We start from the raw sequence: 20,954 nt of genomic DNA on the forward strand, positions 1-20,954 counted from the left end.
CTTTATAAGTTTGGACTCTTGCACGAGGGTGTTTTTTTTTTTTGTGAGGATTTAAAGCCACGCAGTGACTCCTCATCACTCTGCTCACCCAAAATTATTGTACTACGTAGGGAAAGATGAGGTTAACAACATCACTGCAATGTTATTTTGGAAGATAGCTTGATGTGTACCGGTATTCATTCAATAAAAAAAAAGCAGTGCAAAGGAACAACAAACTCAGAAAAGCTTCTGTTTGTTGCAAACAGTGTCGCTGGCAAAGGTTATAAGTTTCTTTTCTTTCATCTCATTCACTCACTCAGACTTTCCTGCAGTTGATGCATTAGTTTACACTTCTGCGTTAAAAACCGATTTCCTCGCTCTAACTTGACCTTAGTAAAGAAACTGAATTAAACTCTGGCCTGGTGTGTTTGTCTGTGCAGAAGGTCCTTGAACGCAACATGAGGTAACCTTTAAAGTTAACGACCCTAAAACAAAACTTGTAATAAACAATTCCACATTTATCTAACACTTAATTTTCTCTCAAACTGTGTAAAGGATTCAAGTTTATCGATGTAGGCTACCAATATGTACCTGACAGGTAAAAGGTAATGTAAGTGCCAATGAAAAGCAGGTTAAAGGTTATAGAGTGCCTTGTACCAACTTGTCCTGCGGTTTATCACACAGCTCTGTGCCTCTGGTCTCTTGGGTAAGGCACTTGTTTTTCCATGATGCAAACAAAGTTATAGATGAATGCATGGCTCAACACAATTGTTGGATACAGCAATATGACTTATATCACCGTGAACAGCAGTTTGAGAAACAATGTGGCAAAGGAGAGTGCCCTCTCCTTATATAACAGTTGGCCTTTTTTTTTTTTTAAATTTTCATTTGTTTTCTTGGACTAAACTCTCCTGTTTCAAGAATATGTGCAGCTCTCTCCCTCCTCCTAGCACGTCAGATGGAGAGTTGAGTGGAGTGTATAAATATATAAGCTCCACTTGATTTGTCAGCTTCTGGGCTCACATGGAAGGACTCTCTCTGGAGTGCGCAGGTCCCCGCAGTGTCGGGACCCTGCATTGGTGGTGGGGGAGTCCCACTCCAGCCCTGTGTCTGGCTCGGGAGAGAGCGAGAGGAGCAGGAGTGTCCCTGCGTCAGAGGAGCAGGCTGAGCATAGGTCCTCGGAGGAGAAGTCGAGGCTGCCCAACTTGGCCAGTGAGTTGGAGCGCTTCAGCTGCGATGGCACTGTCAGCCCTGCCAGGCGCATTCGGGTCTCGATCTCCTGCGCCCTCTGGCGTACCAGACCAGGTTTGCCCCGAACACTGCGCAGACTGTCGCTGCTGGAGCTGCGTGTTAAGGTGGAGCCATGAGGCGAGGAGGTTGGTGTGAGCAACCCGGATCCCGCCACCCCCAACAAGGCTTCATTGGTCAGTGGCACCACCAGTGGCTCTAACCGCACTTGGCATGGTGTGGAGGTTTTAGTGAAGTCAGCCGTAAAACCAGAGAACTCCTCCTCTTCCTCACCATGTAAGGAACTCTTCATGGACCTTTGGCATACATGCAAAGGCTTCAGAGAGTGCAGGGTCTCCTGAGAGACACCTGAAAGCCTCTCTAGTCTCTCTGCACGACGACGGACCAGCCCGGATCGACGCAGCTGTAAAAGGGTCTCCTGCTGCTGACCGAGGTAACAAGCAACTCCAGGTTTCACTTCCTCTACATCTATTCTCATCAGCTGAGGGAGAGCATCAGAGGCAGCTGGATACTGGCTGCCAACAAGCTCAGTCTTCACTTCCAAGTATTCACTATTGTCCTCAGGCTCCACTGAACTCAGTGATTCTCCTGGCTTCTCTTTATCAAGTGGATCAGTGGGTAAGTAGGCAGCACAGTTGGCACAGTCACACAGAGGGCCACATGGGCACAGCAGCCTCACTGAAGACATGAGGTCTTCACAAGAGGGATAGGACTGTGGGAATGAAGCACTTGGGACTTCCGAAGGAGGGCTGGGGTTAAGGCAAAGCTTAGGAGTTGAAGTTGAAGAATCTTCTTGCTCGTGGGATTTAGTCTGATCACAGCTAGACCGTTTAAAAGCATCACTTGGAAGGAAGTCGGGGGAAGATTTTTCCTAAATGAAGACAAAGCAAGAAAACAAATACCAGATAAAAATTATTCACAGTTGTTAACATTATTTTAATTTGAGATATGGGCCAATCACATTGCTCAAACTTACACTGTAGTTGCAGAGACTGCTGAAGCGGTTGTTGTTGTTGGAGTTTTCATTGAGGGTTGCCAGGTCCATCCCAATACCCTCTGTTTCCCTCTCCACCTCATCGCCTTGTGTTTCATCGCCAGCTCCTTCACCACCCCCTCCGTCATCTGGCTGCATAAGTACCTCCATTTCTGCTTCCTCCTTTTGTACATCCTCCTCGTCTTCCTCCTCCACTGTGCTGAACTCCAGCCTCAAGCGCAGTTCTTCCAGTGGCTCGAGGCCACGGGTGCAAGTCTGGGCAGCAGTCCCCTCTGCCGTAGGCCCAAAGTGAGGGAGTGGGAGGCCTTCACGCCCATCAAATGCCTCATCATCCAGCAGAGCGTCTCGTTCCACGTCTTCGATTTCTATGAAGACTTTTTCCATCCCAATAAGGGGTGGGCCTCGTACAGGTGTGGATGGTTCACTGTCTAGTGCAGAGTCAGAGAGCCGGCGGAAATAGTAGTTGTTGTAGGCTGGGTCGATCGCCAGTGCAACGGTCCTGCATGCGGAGGGGCACGCTGCACCTTTATCAGACAGTGCCTCCTCACAGCAAGGAGACATCCCTGGCTCTGGAGTCACGTGTCCTCCTTCCTCTCCTCCACAACACTGAGCCAACCCATGCTGACCCTCTGCCATCTCACAGTCTGCATCTGGATGCCATAGCTTGTTGTGACGTTGTTTGCTGGAAATAAGCGAAATACAGAAGAACAACAGCATAAGTAAAAAAAAAAAAAAAAAAAAGCTTAATTTAAGAAATTACAAGTCATAAACACTCGACACACACATATGAAATGAGGAGAATTTACCTAGCGTCTAAAATGCCCTCGTACTCTGCCAGCTGTCTCATGAAACCTGGGTTGGGTCGTGTGATATTCCTCTTCTGCTTTACAAAGTTGTAAGCTTTCTCCAACGACCAGCTGTACTCCTTCATAGCATAGGCGATGACAGTCGAGGCAGACCGACTGACGCCCATTTTGCAGTGAACCAGACACTTGGAGTGATTCTTTCTGTGGATAAGAATCAGATGTAAATCCATGTAATATATAAACTGCATACGTGGCCAGTACCAACCAGAAAGGAAGAAGGTTCCTGTGTCTGCTGCATATTTGCTTATAACTACACTGCATCTAAAAAATCAGGAAGATAAAGCAAACGGATGTGATGATGGACTGGAAGAGATGGAGGACTCAACTGTCACATTATTGTCTATGCTGTGAAACAATCGGCTCTTGAGATTTGTCCGCCTCTCCCTCGTTTGCGCTCTCTCTTTTCCTTGGCACTGACTCTTCATTTACTTGTTTTCTCGGCTCATTGACTGAGTCTCCATATATGCACAGACTTCTTCATAGTACACACTTAGTAAAGCCTGCTCTTCTACACAAGGCAAAGTTGAGCTCCAACCAAGCTCCAATCATAACAATTAATAATTTGATATAAACTCATAAGAAAATCCTTAACTCCTGTTATCATTTTTTCCAAATAAACACTTTAATTCAATCTGTCTCTTCTCTGTCAAAGCTGGATCCCAAAACACAAAACAATGGTCAGAAATTAGATTTAACATTTTTAGACCCCTACGATGACAAGATGTATTTGTAGTTAACTAATAAGACAGGTTTTTCTTCCACCAGGGGGACTCACTTTGCTTTCACGATGAAGTTGTACGTGTCGTTCCAGTGAGCGAGCAGGTCGGTGGCCTCTTCATCATAAACACGTATGTTGTGATAACTAAACGTTCCTGGAAAGAAGTTGTCTATTTCTCTGGTAACATTGAGGATGTAGCCCACTCTAAAGGGGGGGGGGGGGGAAGAGATAATATGAACTCATGAACAACATTCTTTCTTGCTTGAATCATAATGAAAATATGTGTTGTATGCGGTTATCTTAGCTCCTCTGTAATCTAAAATAAATCACCCTGTCTCTTGTAGCTCCTCCAAATTAGATGCATTCCATTCAGATCCCTAAAAACAAATGAGAGAAAATTCTGTTTAAGCCGAGTGTATTTTCAAACCTTTGAGACACTGTTCATTCTCCAAAAACAATCATGTCACCGGGGAGATTACTTAAACATCACTATGCCTTTGGGATGTGAAGCAAGGGGAAACATTTCTATTACTGTTATTCTTAGCAACAAGTTCCATCAGAAGTTTGTCTGAATGTGAGGCAGCTTGAATTTTTCTTACCAGGTAAACATGGTCAAAGATGAGGGTGGCTTTGTCCATCTGGCCAAGGATTAGTAGCATTTCATTATCAATGAACTCTTTATACTCCTTCAAGTTGCAGTTCATGTGCTGCTCCAACTCCGTGCGGATCTGGGAAAGAAAATAAAATAGTTTGATTGCTGTCTGAAATATGTCAAACAATCCCCAGTACGTCTCGTGAACATGATCGCTTCTGCATACAGAGCTGGAAAAGGCTCTGAAAAGATTCTCAGAAACTTCCAGATTCAAATTTTACTTGCTGGAAAACCATTATGAAACAGCTGCTTTACTGAACTGTGGAGTTTTTACAGGAGACCAAGAAAACAGTTAGTTAAAACTACAGTCAGCTGGATGTAAAACTCTGCAAACAGGATTTAACTGGACGAGGGATCAGAGAGAAAGACCAATTTCTGGATTGCCTTTTTTTTATCTAAGGTCCTGGAAAAAGTCATCTATGCATATTTGCTATTTTTTATAAATGACAGCAGCTTTATCAGCGTTCAGTCTGGTTTTAAAGCAGACATGTGATTCACAAAGACAAACATAAAAGCGTCATTTTATCAATAAAAATTGCCAAAGTTTGGCTTGGGTACGTCATAGTGGTGTAAACATTCTGCTCTGGACTGTGTGTTAACAGAAGCAACAACAGAAGGAAAATTCTGGTTTTACCTGTTTGCAGGTTACGTTCTCCAGGTCCTGGCACGTCATGATGCTTCGAAGTTTGGCTTTAATAAGGCACTCTGTCCTCTCCCTCTCTGAAGGCCTAGAAAAAAAGTCAGTTTGAATAAAATGAAAGAAATCAGCAAATCACTTTTCCTGACACGTGAAGCTATGCTAACAGCTGGTTTAAGAGGGAATCTTTCTTCACATAAAGAAGTGTTTTTTGGGACTGGAGAGCATTTACTGACTTGTCAACAAACATTGTGGGTGAGTCTGGCCGTGTGGTCTCCAAATCTCTCATGGCGTTCCACTCGTTTATGCAGCTCTGTTCTGAAGCAATGCAGCTCTCGTAGTAGCCCATCCAGGTGAGAGCCATGCCTCCTGGGAAGTAGTTAAACCTCCGTGACACCTCACAAGCCTTGTGCAGCACCTGCAAGGCTGACCTAGATGGTTGTTGAGGAGGAAAATAAAATTTAGTAGATACAGATGGCTTGTCTATGTCTGATTTTCTAAACTATACTCGTAAAACAATTAAATGAATGAGGCATTAACTGGCTTTAATTCTTTGAGTCAGGTCTGTGCACATGAGTCCTCATGCCAGCAGGTGGCACAATGAATCAGCATGGTGTTGACCTGTGTGCTGAAGCTCAGTGTTTATCAGGAGACTAGCTAAGCTCTAACAGTAAATAAAATCAAACTACTATTGTGTTTTTGCCTTCTGTTTTTCCTTGAGCTCAATGGAAAACATCATCATGTTAAGGAAGTATGGTAGAAAAACGTTTAAGAACTCAGAAAAAAGTAACCATGCTACAAAGAGAATCCACCTGCACTCCATACTAAATGAGAAGTGGATCTGTGGATCAATCCACAACACCAGAAACTAAGAGGCTATGTAATATTAACCATGTTGTATTTAGGTATAAATTATTCCTGAATTTTAAAGGTTTGTCATTTAATAATAGAAATAAAAAGAAAAGATAGAAAAATTGAATATATTGTCACAAGCTGCTGACGTTCACCTTCATGCCCACAGCCATTAAAACTGGATAAAGAAGCACTGAAGCCCATTTTCTTAGCATTAGGAATTTAAACAGCTCATCATGGCTTTTACTTCAGTGTATCTGGATCACTTCACTCAGACAAGAACGTATCTGAGCAAAGAAAAACACGACTCAACCAGACCCTTACTGTGGTGTGCAATGAAACTGAGCTGTTGTAGACAGTCACAATGTCTCCAGAGGTTGATTATTACTCACCACATAGCCTGCACTGACACGGGTTTGAAGACATGAGTTCTACCTGCTGTGTTCACAGTAAAGCCCCTGCAGAGCAGAAAAAAAACACACAGTCAATCCCTGACCTGGAGCACAATGCAAGGATGTGGGAATCAAGCTCATTTAATGTGTCAGATGGTTAGTGCGGTGTTGGGTAAAAACCTGACAAACAGTGCTGCAGCTGTGGTTTTTATCCGAACAAAAAGGGTCAGAAAAAAAAAAAAAAAAAAAAAAGCTCACCCGTCTCCATCCAGATGGATCTTTGTATCACTCCACAGAGGTAGCACCATGCCGACTGAACAGCTTTTGCTGAGAAAAGCAAGAGTTAAAACTGAATACCCGGCCAACGGACAGAGGGTGCCAGAGAAAAAGTAAACTTGCATGTTAACAGGAAAATAAAATATCAGAATAAATGCGACACAATTTTCTTTCAAATGCGTTCTGTTGTCATACTTACAATTTGTTTTATAGTTCACAATTTATGAATATTTGACACAAAAAAATACACTGCCTGTGCATTATAAAAAAGGATCCCTGAACAATATGGACTAGATAGATCCTGACATTGTCATCTTGGAAATACCACAGCCATCAGGGAAGGAAAATATCTACTGATGGAAATAATCTTGTCATTCAGTAAATTTAGGTAAGTGGCTGACATTCTTTGGCCACATAATGTTGCTGAACGTAGATCTGATCAAGAGCAGCAGTCCCAGATCACAGCACTGCCCCCACAGGCTTGTACAGTACACACTAGGCATGATAGCTGCATCACTTCATCTGCTTCTCTTCTTACCCCGATGTGCACGTCAGACCCTCGAACAGGGTAAATCTGGACTCATCAGACCACATGATATTCTTGCGCTGCTGCAAAACCTTTTTTTCTGGTTTGCTTCACTGACTGGTGAATTTCTTATGGCTACACAGCTAGTAAGTCTGTTCCTCTTGTTTCCTCCACAATGTGTGTGTAGACATGCTTTTATTCTCACAATTAAACACATTCCTGAGTTCTACTGGTGGTTTTCTTTCATATGATCTCACTGATCACCATCACGCAAGATATTTTTCCAACATTTCTTCTTCCAAGATGATGGTTCCCCATATCCCTCCAGTTTTTAATAATAATTTGGACAGTTTTTGACCAAATATTAGTAGTTTCTGCAAGATGCCAGATATTTTCTCTGCTTGAAGCATGCCAATAATTTGACCCTTCTTAAACATTCTTAACATCTCCTCCACGACCATGAGACGTGTGTTTCAACATGGTTGTTTAAGAAATAAGAAGCTACTTGTTGCATAAGTTAAATAATTTGTTGCCATCTGAAAAATCATCACCCATGCAGTCTTATCTAACAGGAGGCTCGTACCTATTTATTTAACTCAAGCAAGGTGCTGACTTTTTTTTTTTTTTTTTTTGGTCAGGCAGTATGTTTACATTCCCACTTTGGGCCAAAGCACTACAAGTGAGTGTTGTGCATTGAACTTTATCAAACAGTTTACACACACTATGTAATCTATAAGTAGCACCAATAAAATGATAATATCAGTAAATAAATAGAATTCAGCCTCTATAGTCAGTTAAAAAACACAATGACCCGCTTTTTACCAGTCTTTATTGGTGAAGTCGATTCCCAAAAGGATGTTCTCTTCTGTGTCCTGTCGCCCGCTGGTGTATACCACCACCATGTAGCGGGCACGATCTGACCATGCACTCTCCAGACGTACTGCCTGCATGAGGTACAGACAGTATTTGAAAGCCTTCTAACACATTTAAAGTACACACTCTCTGATCACGCAAATGCAAAACAATTGCTGGTTTAAAATAGTTAACATGGAAGCAAGAAAAGTCAGTGACCGTCCTCTTGAAGTCTGAATTTAACAAAGTATCACAGCTGGATGTGCCATGGAAACTGGATAACAGAGTTTGTGTAACAGCTTAATTGAATATCCTTAAGATGTGTAGGAGCACGATGTAAAATAAAACAACTCAGCCTCACATTAACACACACATGCATACCATGGAAATATTTTGTAATGCTCTCCCGAGAGTGTTCAAAACCCCTTACGAGCTAATAACTACCCCAAGTGGATGATAAACTCCAATGTGGAGGGTTTTCTAAGCCAGGTTCTTAGTCACTGTGTTTATGTGTACTATTTTTCTTTTTTGTTTGTCTGTTTACATGAGTGCACATACTTATTTTGTCTCTTACCAATTTGATTCTGTCCTCTGAGCGGAGAATGTTTATCATCACCTGCAGGTGTTGAGGTAAGTCACCTGTTTAGAAAGAAAATGGGTTTTTTGGAGTCAGTGAATGATCTGACAACACTGAGAATATTAAGAGTTTAATGCACAAGGTATAGTGCATTAAACTATATAATGCACTATACTATATGTTTATACATATAGTATAGTGAAAGCATATGTTGTTACAATGCTCCCTGGTGTTCAACACCAATCCCTCCTCCCCATCGAGCCAAAACTAAAGCCTGCTTTTGGAAAACACTAACTTAGAATATGTTCAGTGAATTTTATCAGCTTGACACGTCTTATTAACTGGCTGAAGAGAGAAGGACTGACGAGAACATCCCGACTTTGCATCAGGAAACTAATTAGCTGCAAAACCGCAGTTCAAGACCTTGTCTTTGCTCATTTTAGATCCTTCGGTGCTCCTTGTGCCAAGGCATGTCAGCAGAGTTGGATAATAAAAACAGAATGGATGGATGGAAGCAATGCAAAGCAGCAGTAAACAAGAGAGCCTGCTATTTTGACAGATGCCACAACAGGGCAAAAAGACAAATTGTGAAATGCTGACTTTTTTTTTTTCTCAACAGCTGTTGCTATAACACAGAGAGTGTTTGACTCGCTTGGGTGGTCATTTATCTTAACTGCCTCAAGTTTTACGATAAGAAGGTAAAATTATTTTAAACAAACACATCAGGGTTTCACACACAAATCATTAAGTATAACAAAATATATCTCTGAGTTAACTTAACTGAGTAATATCATCTTACAGCATATCTTCATCTTCCCTGAGAGCATAGATGCAGGTACAAACAAGCTGCTTCCAAAATTTGCACATGAATTAAACTGGATAATAGCCAATAATATAGAGACTGGCAGAATCTTAGATTTTAATGGACTGCCTATGAGTCAATATAGCTTTCTATAACAAACTAACTTTATTAAAACATGTATTTTTGAAGCTCCAGCAAAGAAATATTAGTGAAAAGAATGAATTGTATAAAATTAAACATCATACATGTAATAGTAAAAAAAATATGGTTGTACTAGTGGGGTTATTTACACATTTTAAGCTCTTTAGCATAGCCTCTGTTCACACAACTGGCAAATGATTAACTTTAAGTCACTGATGGCAAGGCACCAGCTTTTCGAACAAGAATGCCTTTATCAAGCTCTTACTATAAGTCAACGTCACTGTCTCCGCCCTCTCCCTTAAACGCCTCCGTTACTGAGAAATGACACAGCTATTTCACCTGGCAAATGTTCCTGGACACAAAGTGGGACCCGCACACATGTGAAGTACCTCACAAAATGGCCAACAAAACGCACAAAGCTGCCAGTCACGCCTGTGACTTGCCAAACGACTTGGCAGCAGTTTAGCTGTTGGCGAATGGTGAATTCCCATCATGCCACTGGATTGTCAGGTCAGCCTTGAATCTTTAAAGGAGCTACTGTGGCATTCAATGGTGGCCTTTTTAAAGCAACCTTTGATTAATGATCCTGTGAAGTTTAGTCTAACTAGTCATGTGACAAAGTTGGCCATAGTTAACAAAAGCAAAAGTAGCTGTTATTAAGAAATAACCAATAACAATGACAATATAAAGTCATTTAGACAATGCAAGTCTACACAAAATGTAGAACTTGGGACAGACTATCTACTTTTATTGTTGACTTGGTTTTGTGCAAATCATGTACACGATGATGATAATAATCATATAGAATGACCGTGCAGCCTGTGCATCCAGTAAATTTGATTTAATATTATTTTAGCAGTAAATGTTGACCTATGACTTTTCCTGATTTATAGCATAAATATTGTTTTCTGACTTCTAATTTGCTTTTCATCATATATATTGTAAAGAACCAATAAATCTAAAGTTGTGAGGTGAGAAAAAGAAGAAACAGTGAAGTGCTGTGTTAATCAGGAGAAGTTTTACCCACAGTGCTACCATACACTGGATTTAAACCCTAATCTGCCTAAGCTATAGGTCTGGAACATGCTTATCAACGACGCAGCCTCTGTCCTCCTTACTGCAGCTATAAACATCTGCTGCAGCACCTGAACCTGCTAAATAATTCCCCCTCATACACATGCTGACAAGATTAAAAGTACAGTTTGGGGGAATGATGTGGTCAATGTGATGCCATGCCTTATGGTTCTCACCTGCATGTTTGTGATGAGGATGTGCTTTCTGGCCCTGTTGACTGCTTCCCTGCTGCAAGAAGAGAGCAGCACCCTTTACCATGAAGAAGCTCTCACTCAAGCTGCAAAGAAAGGCAACAGAAGAGTTACAAGTTTTTAGACAGTTGACACACTGCAGAGAAACTCTGCTCTATCTTTACAATTTGTTTATGCCATGACAGACCAAATAGTGAGACACAAGACGAAACAAAATTTTTGGTTTCAATGAAACGGTTCAGTTCAATGATAGGAGCCAACGAGATAAGCATAAATCATGGCTGTCAGCTGCTGGCAAACTAAGTCTAAAGCTGAGAAGAGAAGCCAAGCTGCCACGTTACAGAGGAAAACCTCAGGTCTGCAGCCACCATCAATCAAGCTTTGATCCTTAATGCTCATCTGTCTTCTTTCTCCTGCAAGGGATGCACTCAGATTTGACTTGCCAGGTCTTAACTGGCTTGTTATAACGCAATACGGACCTAAATATTTGTCCCATCTGCATTTCTTAGCCACCTTCTTTTCTTATTTGTACAATGACCTAATAGCAACCGTGATCAGCTCGCATCTGCCCGTAAAAACCCTGACGTTTTCAGGTAAGGCTTTGGAACTGTCAACAGATGACACAAGTAAGGAGCTGCAATGAAAACAAGTGAGGTGTTTCCCTCAGGCTAAATTCAATCATTCCATTTCACTGAATAACAAAGAACACATTCGTAAATCTACCAGGCAGCAAGGTGGAACACACGCACCACATTTTCTGTGTGCGCAGACTGGCAAACCAGGTCATCATTGACAAAGTACAGAACTGATGAGTGACAGGACCAAAACAAATCCTGACAGGTACTAAGACAAACCTGTATCTAAGTACAACTTTCAGCACCTCAGTGTAAAGGGGAAATGACGCATTACTAACTGATGTCAGCTTTAAAAATCCCAAATCAAATTACACTATGATGTCCCTGAAGTAAACATCTGCATTATTGGAAATCAGCCAATATGCTGATTGAAAATGAGCAAATTAATTTGGTTTTAATGCTCGTCATCTGAATGAAATCAACATCAGAACTGAACCCTAAACCAACTCTCTCTTATTAAGACTTTCAAAACCAACATAAATACAAGCATGCCTGGCCAGAACAAAACATTTTGTGGGAACAATGAATTTCATTTTGAACACCTCACCACAAATTATGATCGCCCCCAGTAGCACAGAAGGGAAAAAAAGTGTGACAAGGCATGGGGGTGGACACATTTCAACAAGAGCTTTTGTGTCACTTTGGTAGATTTTTCTCCCACTGTGTTCTCTGTTTCAGATTTATAAGGCTGCTGGGAGGGTCTACTGTCAGGAAAAGATGGATAATATGAGACAAAAGTGTAAATACCAAGACAGGGGCTACTGCCACATCTCTACACAGGACTGCATACATCTATGTTTTGATTGTCTCACTTTTCATTTATAGTCACACTTTAAGTTGGGTCTCAACGGAGACAGCAGATCAATTCCAGAGAAGAGAAAAAAAACTTTAAATGTAAAATCATCAGAAGTGAGAAACTTGTTTTCATGCATAAATCAGGCTGCAGACATCTTAACTGAACAGGATCAACTCTACTGTATTTTTTCCCTGAAGCACCCTGCAATCAGCTTCACAAATGTTAGGGCTAAAAATAAATCTAGTATCAAAGCAAACACAGACTATAATAGAAAATCTTGCCAGAAACCTAAATTGTTCTCTGTAACAGCAGCTGTACCTTATTTACAAACAAACACAAAGATTTCAATCACTTAGAAAGAGCAAAAAAAAAAAAAGAGGATAACGATGCATTCGAGATTGCTTCAAAAATATCAAAAATCACATATCAAATGATCAAGTATTAGTTAAAGAGTCCAAACTTATTTAGGTGCTTGATTTCAGGTGTCATAAGTGCAAAATCTTCTTAAAACCTGATTTTTAAAAAGCTTGGTCACACTCACATGCGGTTTATCTCACTCTGGGTCAACACAGCGTTCTCCACAAAATATGGTATGATCTTCATCATGGCCTCCTGAATGGGCTCTACAACCAGATGCATCCTGCTGACCGGAATAGAGTCAGGCCTCTTTGGCACAAGCTAACTTGTCTTCATCCAAGTTCAGAAATGGTAAAGAAGCACAAGAAGAATGATGACTTCAAGTGTTATCCCACGACTTGTGAATGACAGACTGACAGTCTGCTCTCATCTGCTCTGTTCAGTGGAAAAGTGCCGTCTGTTCAGACGCCACTCCCTCTGGCTGCCTCTTCCTCCTCCCTCATCTGAGCGTCTCTGTTTGCGAGTCAGCCTCCTTGCCTGCAGGGACAAACTGCAGCCTCTACCCGCTGCCTCCAGCACACACAGCTAATCTCTCACGTCCCTCAGTCTGCTTTGTCTGTCACAACCTTTTACTGTAAAGGAAGTCCGTAAGCCAGACTCAAGACACTGAAAGACTATTCAAGAGAAATATTTTGCCTTCTTCAACGCTCCTTAACCATCAAGTTAAAATCAAAAATGCAAAAACCAGGTTTGTTCTTGGCTTCTGTGCTGCTGAGACCAACTCTCCAAATTTAAAAAACCCATTTTTTCCTCTTTCTTAAAAAACAAAACTACTTGGAAAATAGAAGAGAAAACTTCAGAAAAAAAATCTAATGGGACAACTTCACGTGCATTCCACATAAAACACTCTTTGTGGTAGTGGCTTCACAGACCTCTACACTTGGGATAAGCATAGGTGGAACAGGCAAGAACTGGCAATGTCCCAAACCTCCCAAATCTCCTTATTCACGGGCTTATAGGGGAAGGATAATCTTGTTTCTTTCGTTCGAGTGGCAAGAGCTTGCTGTCACTCACTCACATGCACCGCCATCAAACACACGGTGTGAGATTATTAGAGATTATGACAGGTTAAGGAGGACTTGCCTTTTATGTCGCATCCATCTGCAGCACCAGCGCTCCTTACAGATATATTTCCTTCTGTCATTTAGTCTCAAAATCCACAAATAGATGAAATCAAGGAACATGGATTCCAATCTGGGATGATTTGCTCATACTGGCATTGTGACACAAATAACAACACTTCTCACCAATGAAAAAATATCCTTTATGTCTGGCCACTAATAAAGTAAAAAAAAAAAAAAGGCATACATCCAGGCGTCAGAAACATAAAGCTGTCCTGGGTGCCCATATGGCAGCTTGATACATCCAGCACAGGAAGAGTGGACGGATGTGAACTCAGAAACTCCCCGTGGATTTTAGGTCAAGCTTTAAAGCAGCAGTTAGGAATGACGGCATATGACTGAGTTATAGTATATGCAGCTCCATAAGTATCCAGCTGGATGTGGATGGAGCAAAACAGGACCAGATGTCCTCTAAGCCTCTGTCCTGAGTCACTAGGTGAACTGATCAAGTGAGAGGCTGTAACCAAGCTAGTTCAGTCATGATCTTAGACAGTATTGCTAACATCAGCACAATGAGAAAAAGAGTCTTGAGACAGTCAGTTGCATCATACAAGCGTTTTTCTCTCCGACACCACTGAAAGCGGTGGGAGAGGCACAAGAGGAAGGATAAGACCACATCGGGTATCAGCTGAAACAGGGGGAGCCTGAGTGTAAAATAATGACATTGTTTTACTGAAGTAGCTTGAAATCAGAAACGAACACACGTTATAAAAGTCTGGGGACAAATTCAAATGGACTATAAAAAAAAGATTCCCTTTGAATATTTTCTGATCTAGGTGGAGAGAATCTCACCTGCCACGTACATTCAGTTAGATACATTCTTGGGCAATCACTTGCCTTGCCCAACTCCTCTCTGTACACAGCGGTTGAGTGAAATCATTCCTTGGTTCAGTGCCACAGACACCTGCACCGTGTTTATGCTAGCCTACATCAACCACTTGGGCCTGACATTGCTATGGAGGTTAACCAGTAACAGCAGGCACAAATACTCCCATTTGGCGGATACACTGCTGTCCATCAACAGATGTAAGCGTGCAACTGGTACACTGGATTAGCACACCCAAATAAATATGCCTCTCAAATAAAAGACAACTTAATACTATAAACACAAATTTACTGCCAGTTTTATTGCATGATGTGCCTTACAGACTCCTCAGAGAGACAGGCCTGGACTTGCATCATACATAGATCATTCTCTCACACAGGCATTGCTTGGGGACGTACTGTATAGGCTGTTGCGTAACTGAAATTAAACTGAACTGTTAGTGTGTTGCATTGCTAATTACATGATCAGAAACATCCTACTCCTTGAACGATTCCTCTGACTCATTTATCTTTAGAAGTCATTTTTTAACATGTGGAAACATGTGGAAAATCAAAAACTTCACATGCCAAATAATAAGTACACAGGAGCGACCCATGCTGACAAAAAGACCAGAGGCCCGTCAACACGTGCAGAATTTTCACATGATCTCAGCCTGAGAGGTTAGAAGAATAATTTTATGCAGCCTCATCTTCACTCCACAACCCTGAGGTAGGAACATTTTAGGTTTGAGCAGAGCACACAGATACGAATAAATGAATGAATGACGCTACATCGTTAATGCTAAAAGTCTAAATCAATGTAGATGTAAATGTATGTGAACAAAATCAAATTCGACATGTCGTTTTCATTCATCTGCTCTGCTGTGCCTAAAGTACCTTCATGCCTTACACCATCTTAAAACTAATAAACCTCTCTTCCAGTGAGTGTTTGAGTTATTTCTGCCTCCTCTGCTCACTGTACTTAGGTCTGATCTTATCATTTCCCGCAGTGTTTCTGCTATGCAGCGGGTCTGTGCTGCAGGATCCCAGTGTTGCATGTTTTCAAGATGCCGGACGTAACTGCAGTGAAACCAAAGAAGGGTCAAGCATCACCCCGACTGTGTGGTGAGACCGCAGAGACTTACGCACACAAAATAGCACAAGAAACAGACCAAAGAGAGGAGCTGCCATTGTTACTCCCACATTCACCTGAAGTTAGTAAAGTGCACATAGATAAAGTTTACTTGACTCTAAGATCAAATATGTAATGATGTAAATGCAAATTTGAGCAGCAGTTTCAATTTTTCCCTGATGTCCAGCTCTTAAAATTTAGCACCACCCTACAAGTGGGAGAAGTTGTTTTGTTTTTACTTGCATGCTGAGAAATAACTACAGAGACATGCAAGTCTCTAAATATGTGCCATAAGGAAGACAATCAATCCATTTTGAAGCAAAAAATAACTGAAACAACCAAATGCCATGATGATAATCAGCTTTCTGTCAATCTGTGCCATGCACATAGAAAAGCTGCAGACAGGGCAAGTGAAGTTCAAAAACAAGTTAATCAGTCTGAATGCTGAAAAATAAACAGATGCATTTGTCAACATGACTTGAAAAAAGACTAGTTGTCTATTAGGATGACTGTGCCAACAAGCCAGGTGTTTCATGATACCTGTTGATGACAGCTAGTCTGCCAGCCCACAAAGATTTCATTTCATGACTCAGACAGATGTAAGCAGTCGGTCAACAGCAGCAGTTTAAATAATGTGAGATACTTTGGCATGCACCATGCAACAGAATGGCAAAATTAAACTTATATGAAAACTTACCTCTGATTTACTCGCCGTTCATCTTCACTCCCAAATTCCTGCAATGCAGATAACAGTAAAAAAATTAACACCATACGAAATCAATCTGACTATATTACAAAGATTGTCCACCTGGCAGGTAAAGAGCAACTACAACCCTCCCAATATTCACCAGCCATAAACTCCGATAAGTGAACAAGACAAGGTAAATCAGAAGATGGCTCACATATGGTGTCCTAAACAGATAATAATAACAACTTAGTTAACCTTAGTAAGCCAAATGTATCATGTTTAATACATACAGTTTAAGACATTTTCATTCACTTTAAGGTAGAAACCTGCTGTCCACCATACTGGTCTCCTGACCCCTGGCAGATACCAGAAAGCAAAAGACTACAATAATTTTGATCTACCACATGGTAATAAATGGTAAATTGGTCTTTTGTTTCCATTTTGTTAAAGAGACAAATAGACTTCTTATTGGAAAAAACTTTGGACTTTTCTCCCCGGTTGCGCTTGGGTCAGGATTTAAAGGGTTAAATGCATATTTATTTGTCAAGTCTCACCGACGGGATATCTGATACCAAAGGAAGCAGAATCTGGCAATAAAAATTAAGCTGCTTCTTATTCTCAGACTACTGTCAAACATGACGCTGCATGCAAATTCCTCTGTAGTCACACAGGTTTGTGTTCATTTACATTCAACCGAAGCGGCAGCTGCCATGACAAGCTTCCAGAAACTTCCTGAAAACCTCCTCTTTGACCAACTTTATGAATCTGTGTGTAACTATGAAGTTAACGAGTCATTAAACAGAATTTTGTTATTTCTCGACTGAATATATTGAAAATATCACAATGTGCAAAACTATAGGTATCATTTCATGTGGAGTATAGCATGATGTCACACACCAACTCTCTCTGTATTGAACTGGAGTCCCGTGTTTACCAGTCGGTCCGGCCGCACATTCATGTGAATCGCTGCCTCCTATAAAAAGCTGCAGCAGCAAGCGAACAATGGCAACAAGTATTTTCAAAGACATTGCGGAGAACGGAATGAAACGTTCACAACGTAAAGACAGCCAGGATCCATAACATTACCTCTAAAAACAACTACAGGCGTTGGCGAATAAGTTGTTGGATACAGAAAGGGACTAAACTGTAATAATTTTGGCCTTACATTTCCAAAGTGGACAGCACTGTGAGAGCTAAAGTGGCTACACTTAGACTCAGAGATTCTTCTTTAATAAGTAACTAGCTAAATGTTATAAATTATTTTGACATGTTCCACAAAGTCGTGATATTGCTTTGGTCAGTGTGTTTGCACTTTGCACATGCCTTTGCAGACGAGGTGAGTGCAGGTGAGAGGTAGAGGGAGGTCTGGCTCAATGGCACACTTTTTTGGTCTACAGACAGAGCTCAACAGCAAAAGATTTTGCTTTTTGCTCCTTTAAGAGTCTATTTGTGTGAAAACATATTTAAAGTCATAAAAATATGTTCTGCATATATGAATGTGCACGGGTGACTTTTGTGCACAAGTAGACTAAATTTTGTGAGTAATGCCACCATCTTTACACCTAACATCAATGTTCTGGACAGAGACAAGAAATAATTGTTTCAATTATTGTAAACAATTAACAAATGAATAATTAACAATGCCTTTGCCTTATCATTTTAATTTCATAGCTTTATTACAATATAACCTTGCAACTAATCTTATAATTACATAATCCTCACAAAGACGTTGGAAAATATAGAGCATGAGTAAGAAACAAATGAATGTTTGCCTTTCAGGTTTTCTACATAAATTTCCAAAAAGTGGCAATAGGGACACAATGAGATGATAATGGTGATAGTTGTGTTTATATCATTGACTGTTCATTATAAAGGGTCCATTTAAGGGTGTTGCCAGCAGAGTCACTTTTACCAAACGATGGAAGAGAGCTTGAAGGTATGCTTTTCTATTATGGAGCGACCTCTGCATTGTTGCTGACAGTCACTTTGCAGGAAAAGAAAAAAGGGAAGAGAATAGCAATTCTTAGGATCAGCAAACAAAAATTATGCATGGATGACAATGGAACAATGAATGACTGGATAGACACACATTTATTTCTATACTGTTGAAATAATGTCCCATATTGCTCATGCCAGCATCTCCTACGTGCCTGTTTACCTCAGCTCTATTCCTCCACCACAGCACACCACTACCCCTCCACCCCTCCCACCCTTCATGAGTAGATGACATCATAGCTGCAGCAGATTTCTGGCTGCTTTTTCTGTCACACCTTGACCCCCTCCCCAACAGTAAGCAGCAAGAAGATACAACAACAGTTATTCACTTTGAATAAATGATCTATTCACAATAAGTTACTACTTAACGTCATGAAAGAGTTTTCTAGGCTTCACAATTCAGTTAAAATTTAAAAAAATTGCTAAACTTGGTTCTAATGTTTCTAAATGCAGTTTTAACGTAAAGTTACATTTTTAGGTTGGAAATTAATACAGATGTCAGTGTTGATGTGTGTCTGGTATGCACTGCAGAATGATGGTGAGCTCATCAGTGTATAGCTGGTGAGTGGTGCCCCCATCAGGTAACTAATGTCTGTACTTGATAGTGGTAAACGCAACTATGTTTGATTTTTTTTTTTTTTTTTTTTTTTTTTGTAAATATAATTTTTCTAACTTTAAGTGCCCAGAAAACAATACATTCATACTGTGACTGTGTGACTGTAACTTGTGAAAATTATAACCAAGCAAACACTTTTTAGCATATGACTGCCTGTCAGTCTACAAATCTAATGCATTTCTTTTAGGGGAGGACCAACACTAATAAATCTGGCAGTTATTGTCTGTTTAGACTAGCTTTTCTTATTGAAAAGACCAATTATTTGGATGAATTAACTGGATGCCTTACATGGAGATTTTACAGCTAAATCCAGAGGCTCGTGTAAACATCAAAGTCCCAGATAAAAAATATTAACTTAAATGTTTGTTTTCCCTGTCTTATAGTACTCTAAACATCACTGTATTCTTGTTGTGCAAGACACACACGAGTGGCAGAAAAACCTAAGCTTTACTTACATCTTGCACAGCTACCAATAACGTTAGCTATAGCTTCCATCATTCATAAGACAGTTATCAAACTAAGCTAGCATAAAATATGTTAAATTAACAGGTAAATATTTTAAACCTTGTTGGGTTGTTACAATCTAACATACTGACATAATTACGTATTTACCGTACTAACATACGTTTTATCTTGTTGTAAAAATGAATAATGTTAGCATTTGAAACAGCTACCATTAAATAACAACCTAGCGTAACACGTTAACTCTCGGTGCTAATTTAGCTTCAATCAGCGGGCCTTCCTCCAGCAACATCCTTCTCATCCTCAGTTTCCCGTTCAGACATCCACATTGGAGCATTTGCTTTGGTGCACCCTGGTCAAGACTGACCTCTCCCACGGTCGTGGTTGTTGTGCTGGCGGTGGATGCGGCGCTGGGTGTCGGGGACCGCTGTAGTGTGACCAACGCCATGGCTGGAAGCTGAGGATGTAGCACCGACCGGCCGCTGTGGCCTGGAGAGCTTCAGTTAGCTGCTGGCTAACGTCAACATACAGCTGATGATTGGAGGGAGAGGGATGTGTTATTATCCTTCAGTCTGGACTCTACTATACCTGCTGCCTTCAAGCCCTTCCCATCCCACACAGTCTTTAACGTAGGCTGTAGTAATAACTTAATTATTACAAAAAAAAAAAAAAAAAAAAAAAAAAAAACCGTTGGCCATTAAGTAGGAATACATTATTTTTCTCTCTTTAAGCTATGCAATTCTGAATGTTTTGTATAAAAATTCAAATGTTTTGATGTGACAAGGAAGTATAGATAGATTTAAAAGAATGACAAAGATAAAATATAATATATATAATATAATATATAATAAGTAAATAGCGATTTTTTTATTTTATATATATATATATATATATATATATATATATATATATATATATATATATATATATATATATATGTATATATATATATATATATATATATATATATATATATATATATATATATATATATATATATATATATATATATATATAAAAGTTTTGTCTTATTAACACTGTATACGCTAATAATACATCAATATGCAATGCTTAAATAATCTATTTTGTTAATGAATGTGCCACTATGTGATTATTAAAAAGCCTTTAATATGGGAACAGGTTGAAAAAAAAATATTATAATAATAATTATATATATATATATATATATATATATATATATATATATATATATATATATATATATATATATATATATATATATATATAAAACGTAATTGAAAGATGAGTAGTTGCTGTGCACATCTAACATATAAATCATATTAGATCAGTTGTATTTTGTACGTTGTAGTAATACCTACTTGTCTGGCTGGTGTGGAAGTAGCCTCCTATACAACTTGATAGTCAACAGAGAAGCTATTATAGTGTGTGTATCGAGTGTGGACACACAGCTCTCACTGCATTACCTGAATTGATTTGATTGTTGTAGTCTTACTGTATGTTATAATATTTCGTAAGTACTAGAAACACTT

General features: G+C 40.0%; 1 protein-coding gene across 1 annotated transcript; it reads right to left on the minus strand.

Moving 5' to 3' along the window:
• Window positions 1-310: 310 nt before the first annotated feature.
• On the minus strand, window positions 311-19,918 carry ssh1a (slingshot protein phosphatase 1a). Its single transcript, XM_079251875.1, has 15 exons — window positions 19,811-19,918; window positions 16,380-16,417; window positions 10,763-10,863; window positions 8,567-8,631; window positions 7,963-8,084; window positions 6,597-6,665; window positions 6,339-6,404; window positions 5,331-5,525; window positions 5,092-5,185; window positions 4,405-4,533; window positions 4,136-4,182; window positions 3,863-4,009; window positions 3,028-3,228; window positions 2,204-2,903; window positions 311-2,098 (listed from the first exon to the last, which is right to left on the minus strand). The coding sequence occupies exons 1-15, from the start codon at window positions 19,889-19,891 to the stop codon at window positions 986-988; spliced, it is 3,168 nt and encodes a 1,055-aa protein (XP_079108001.1). The 5' UTR covers window positions 19,892-19,918; the 3' UTR covers window positions 311-985.
• Window positions 19,919-20,954: the final 1,036 nt, after the last annotated feature.

Source organism: Telmatherina bonti (assembly GCF_933228915.1).
Source record: "Telmatherina bonti genome assembly, chromosome: 13".
NCBI lineage: Eukaryota > Metazoa > Chordata > Actinopteri > Atheriniformes > Telmatherinidae > Telmatherina > Telmatherina bonti.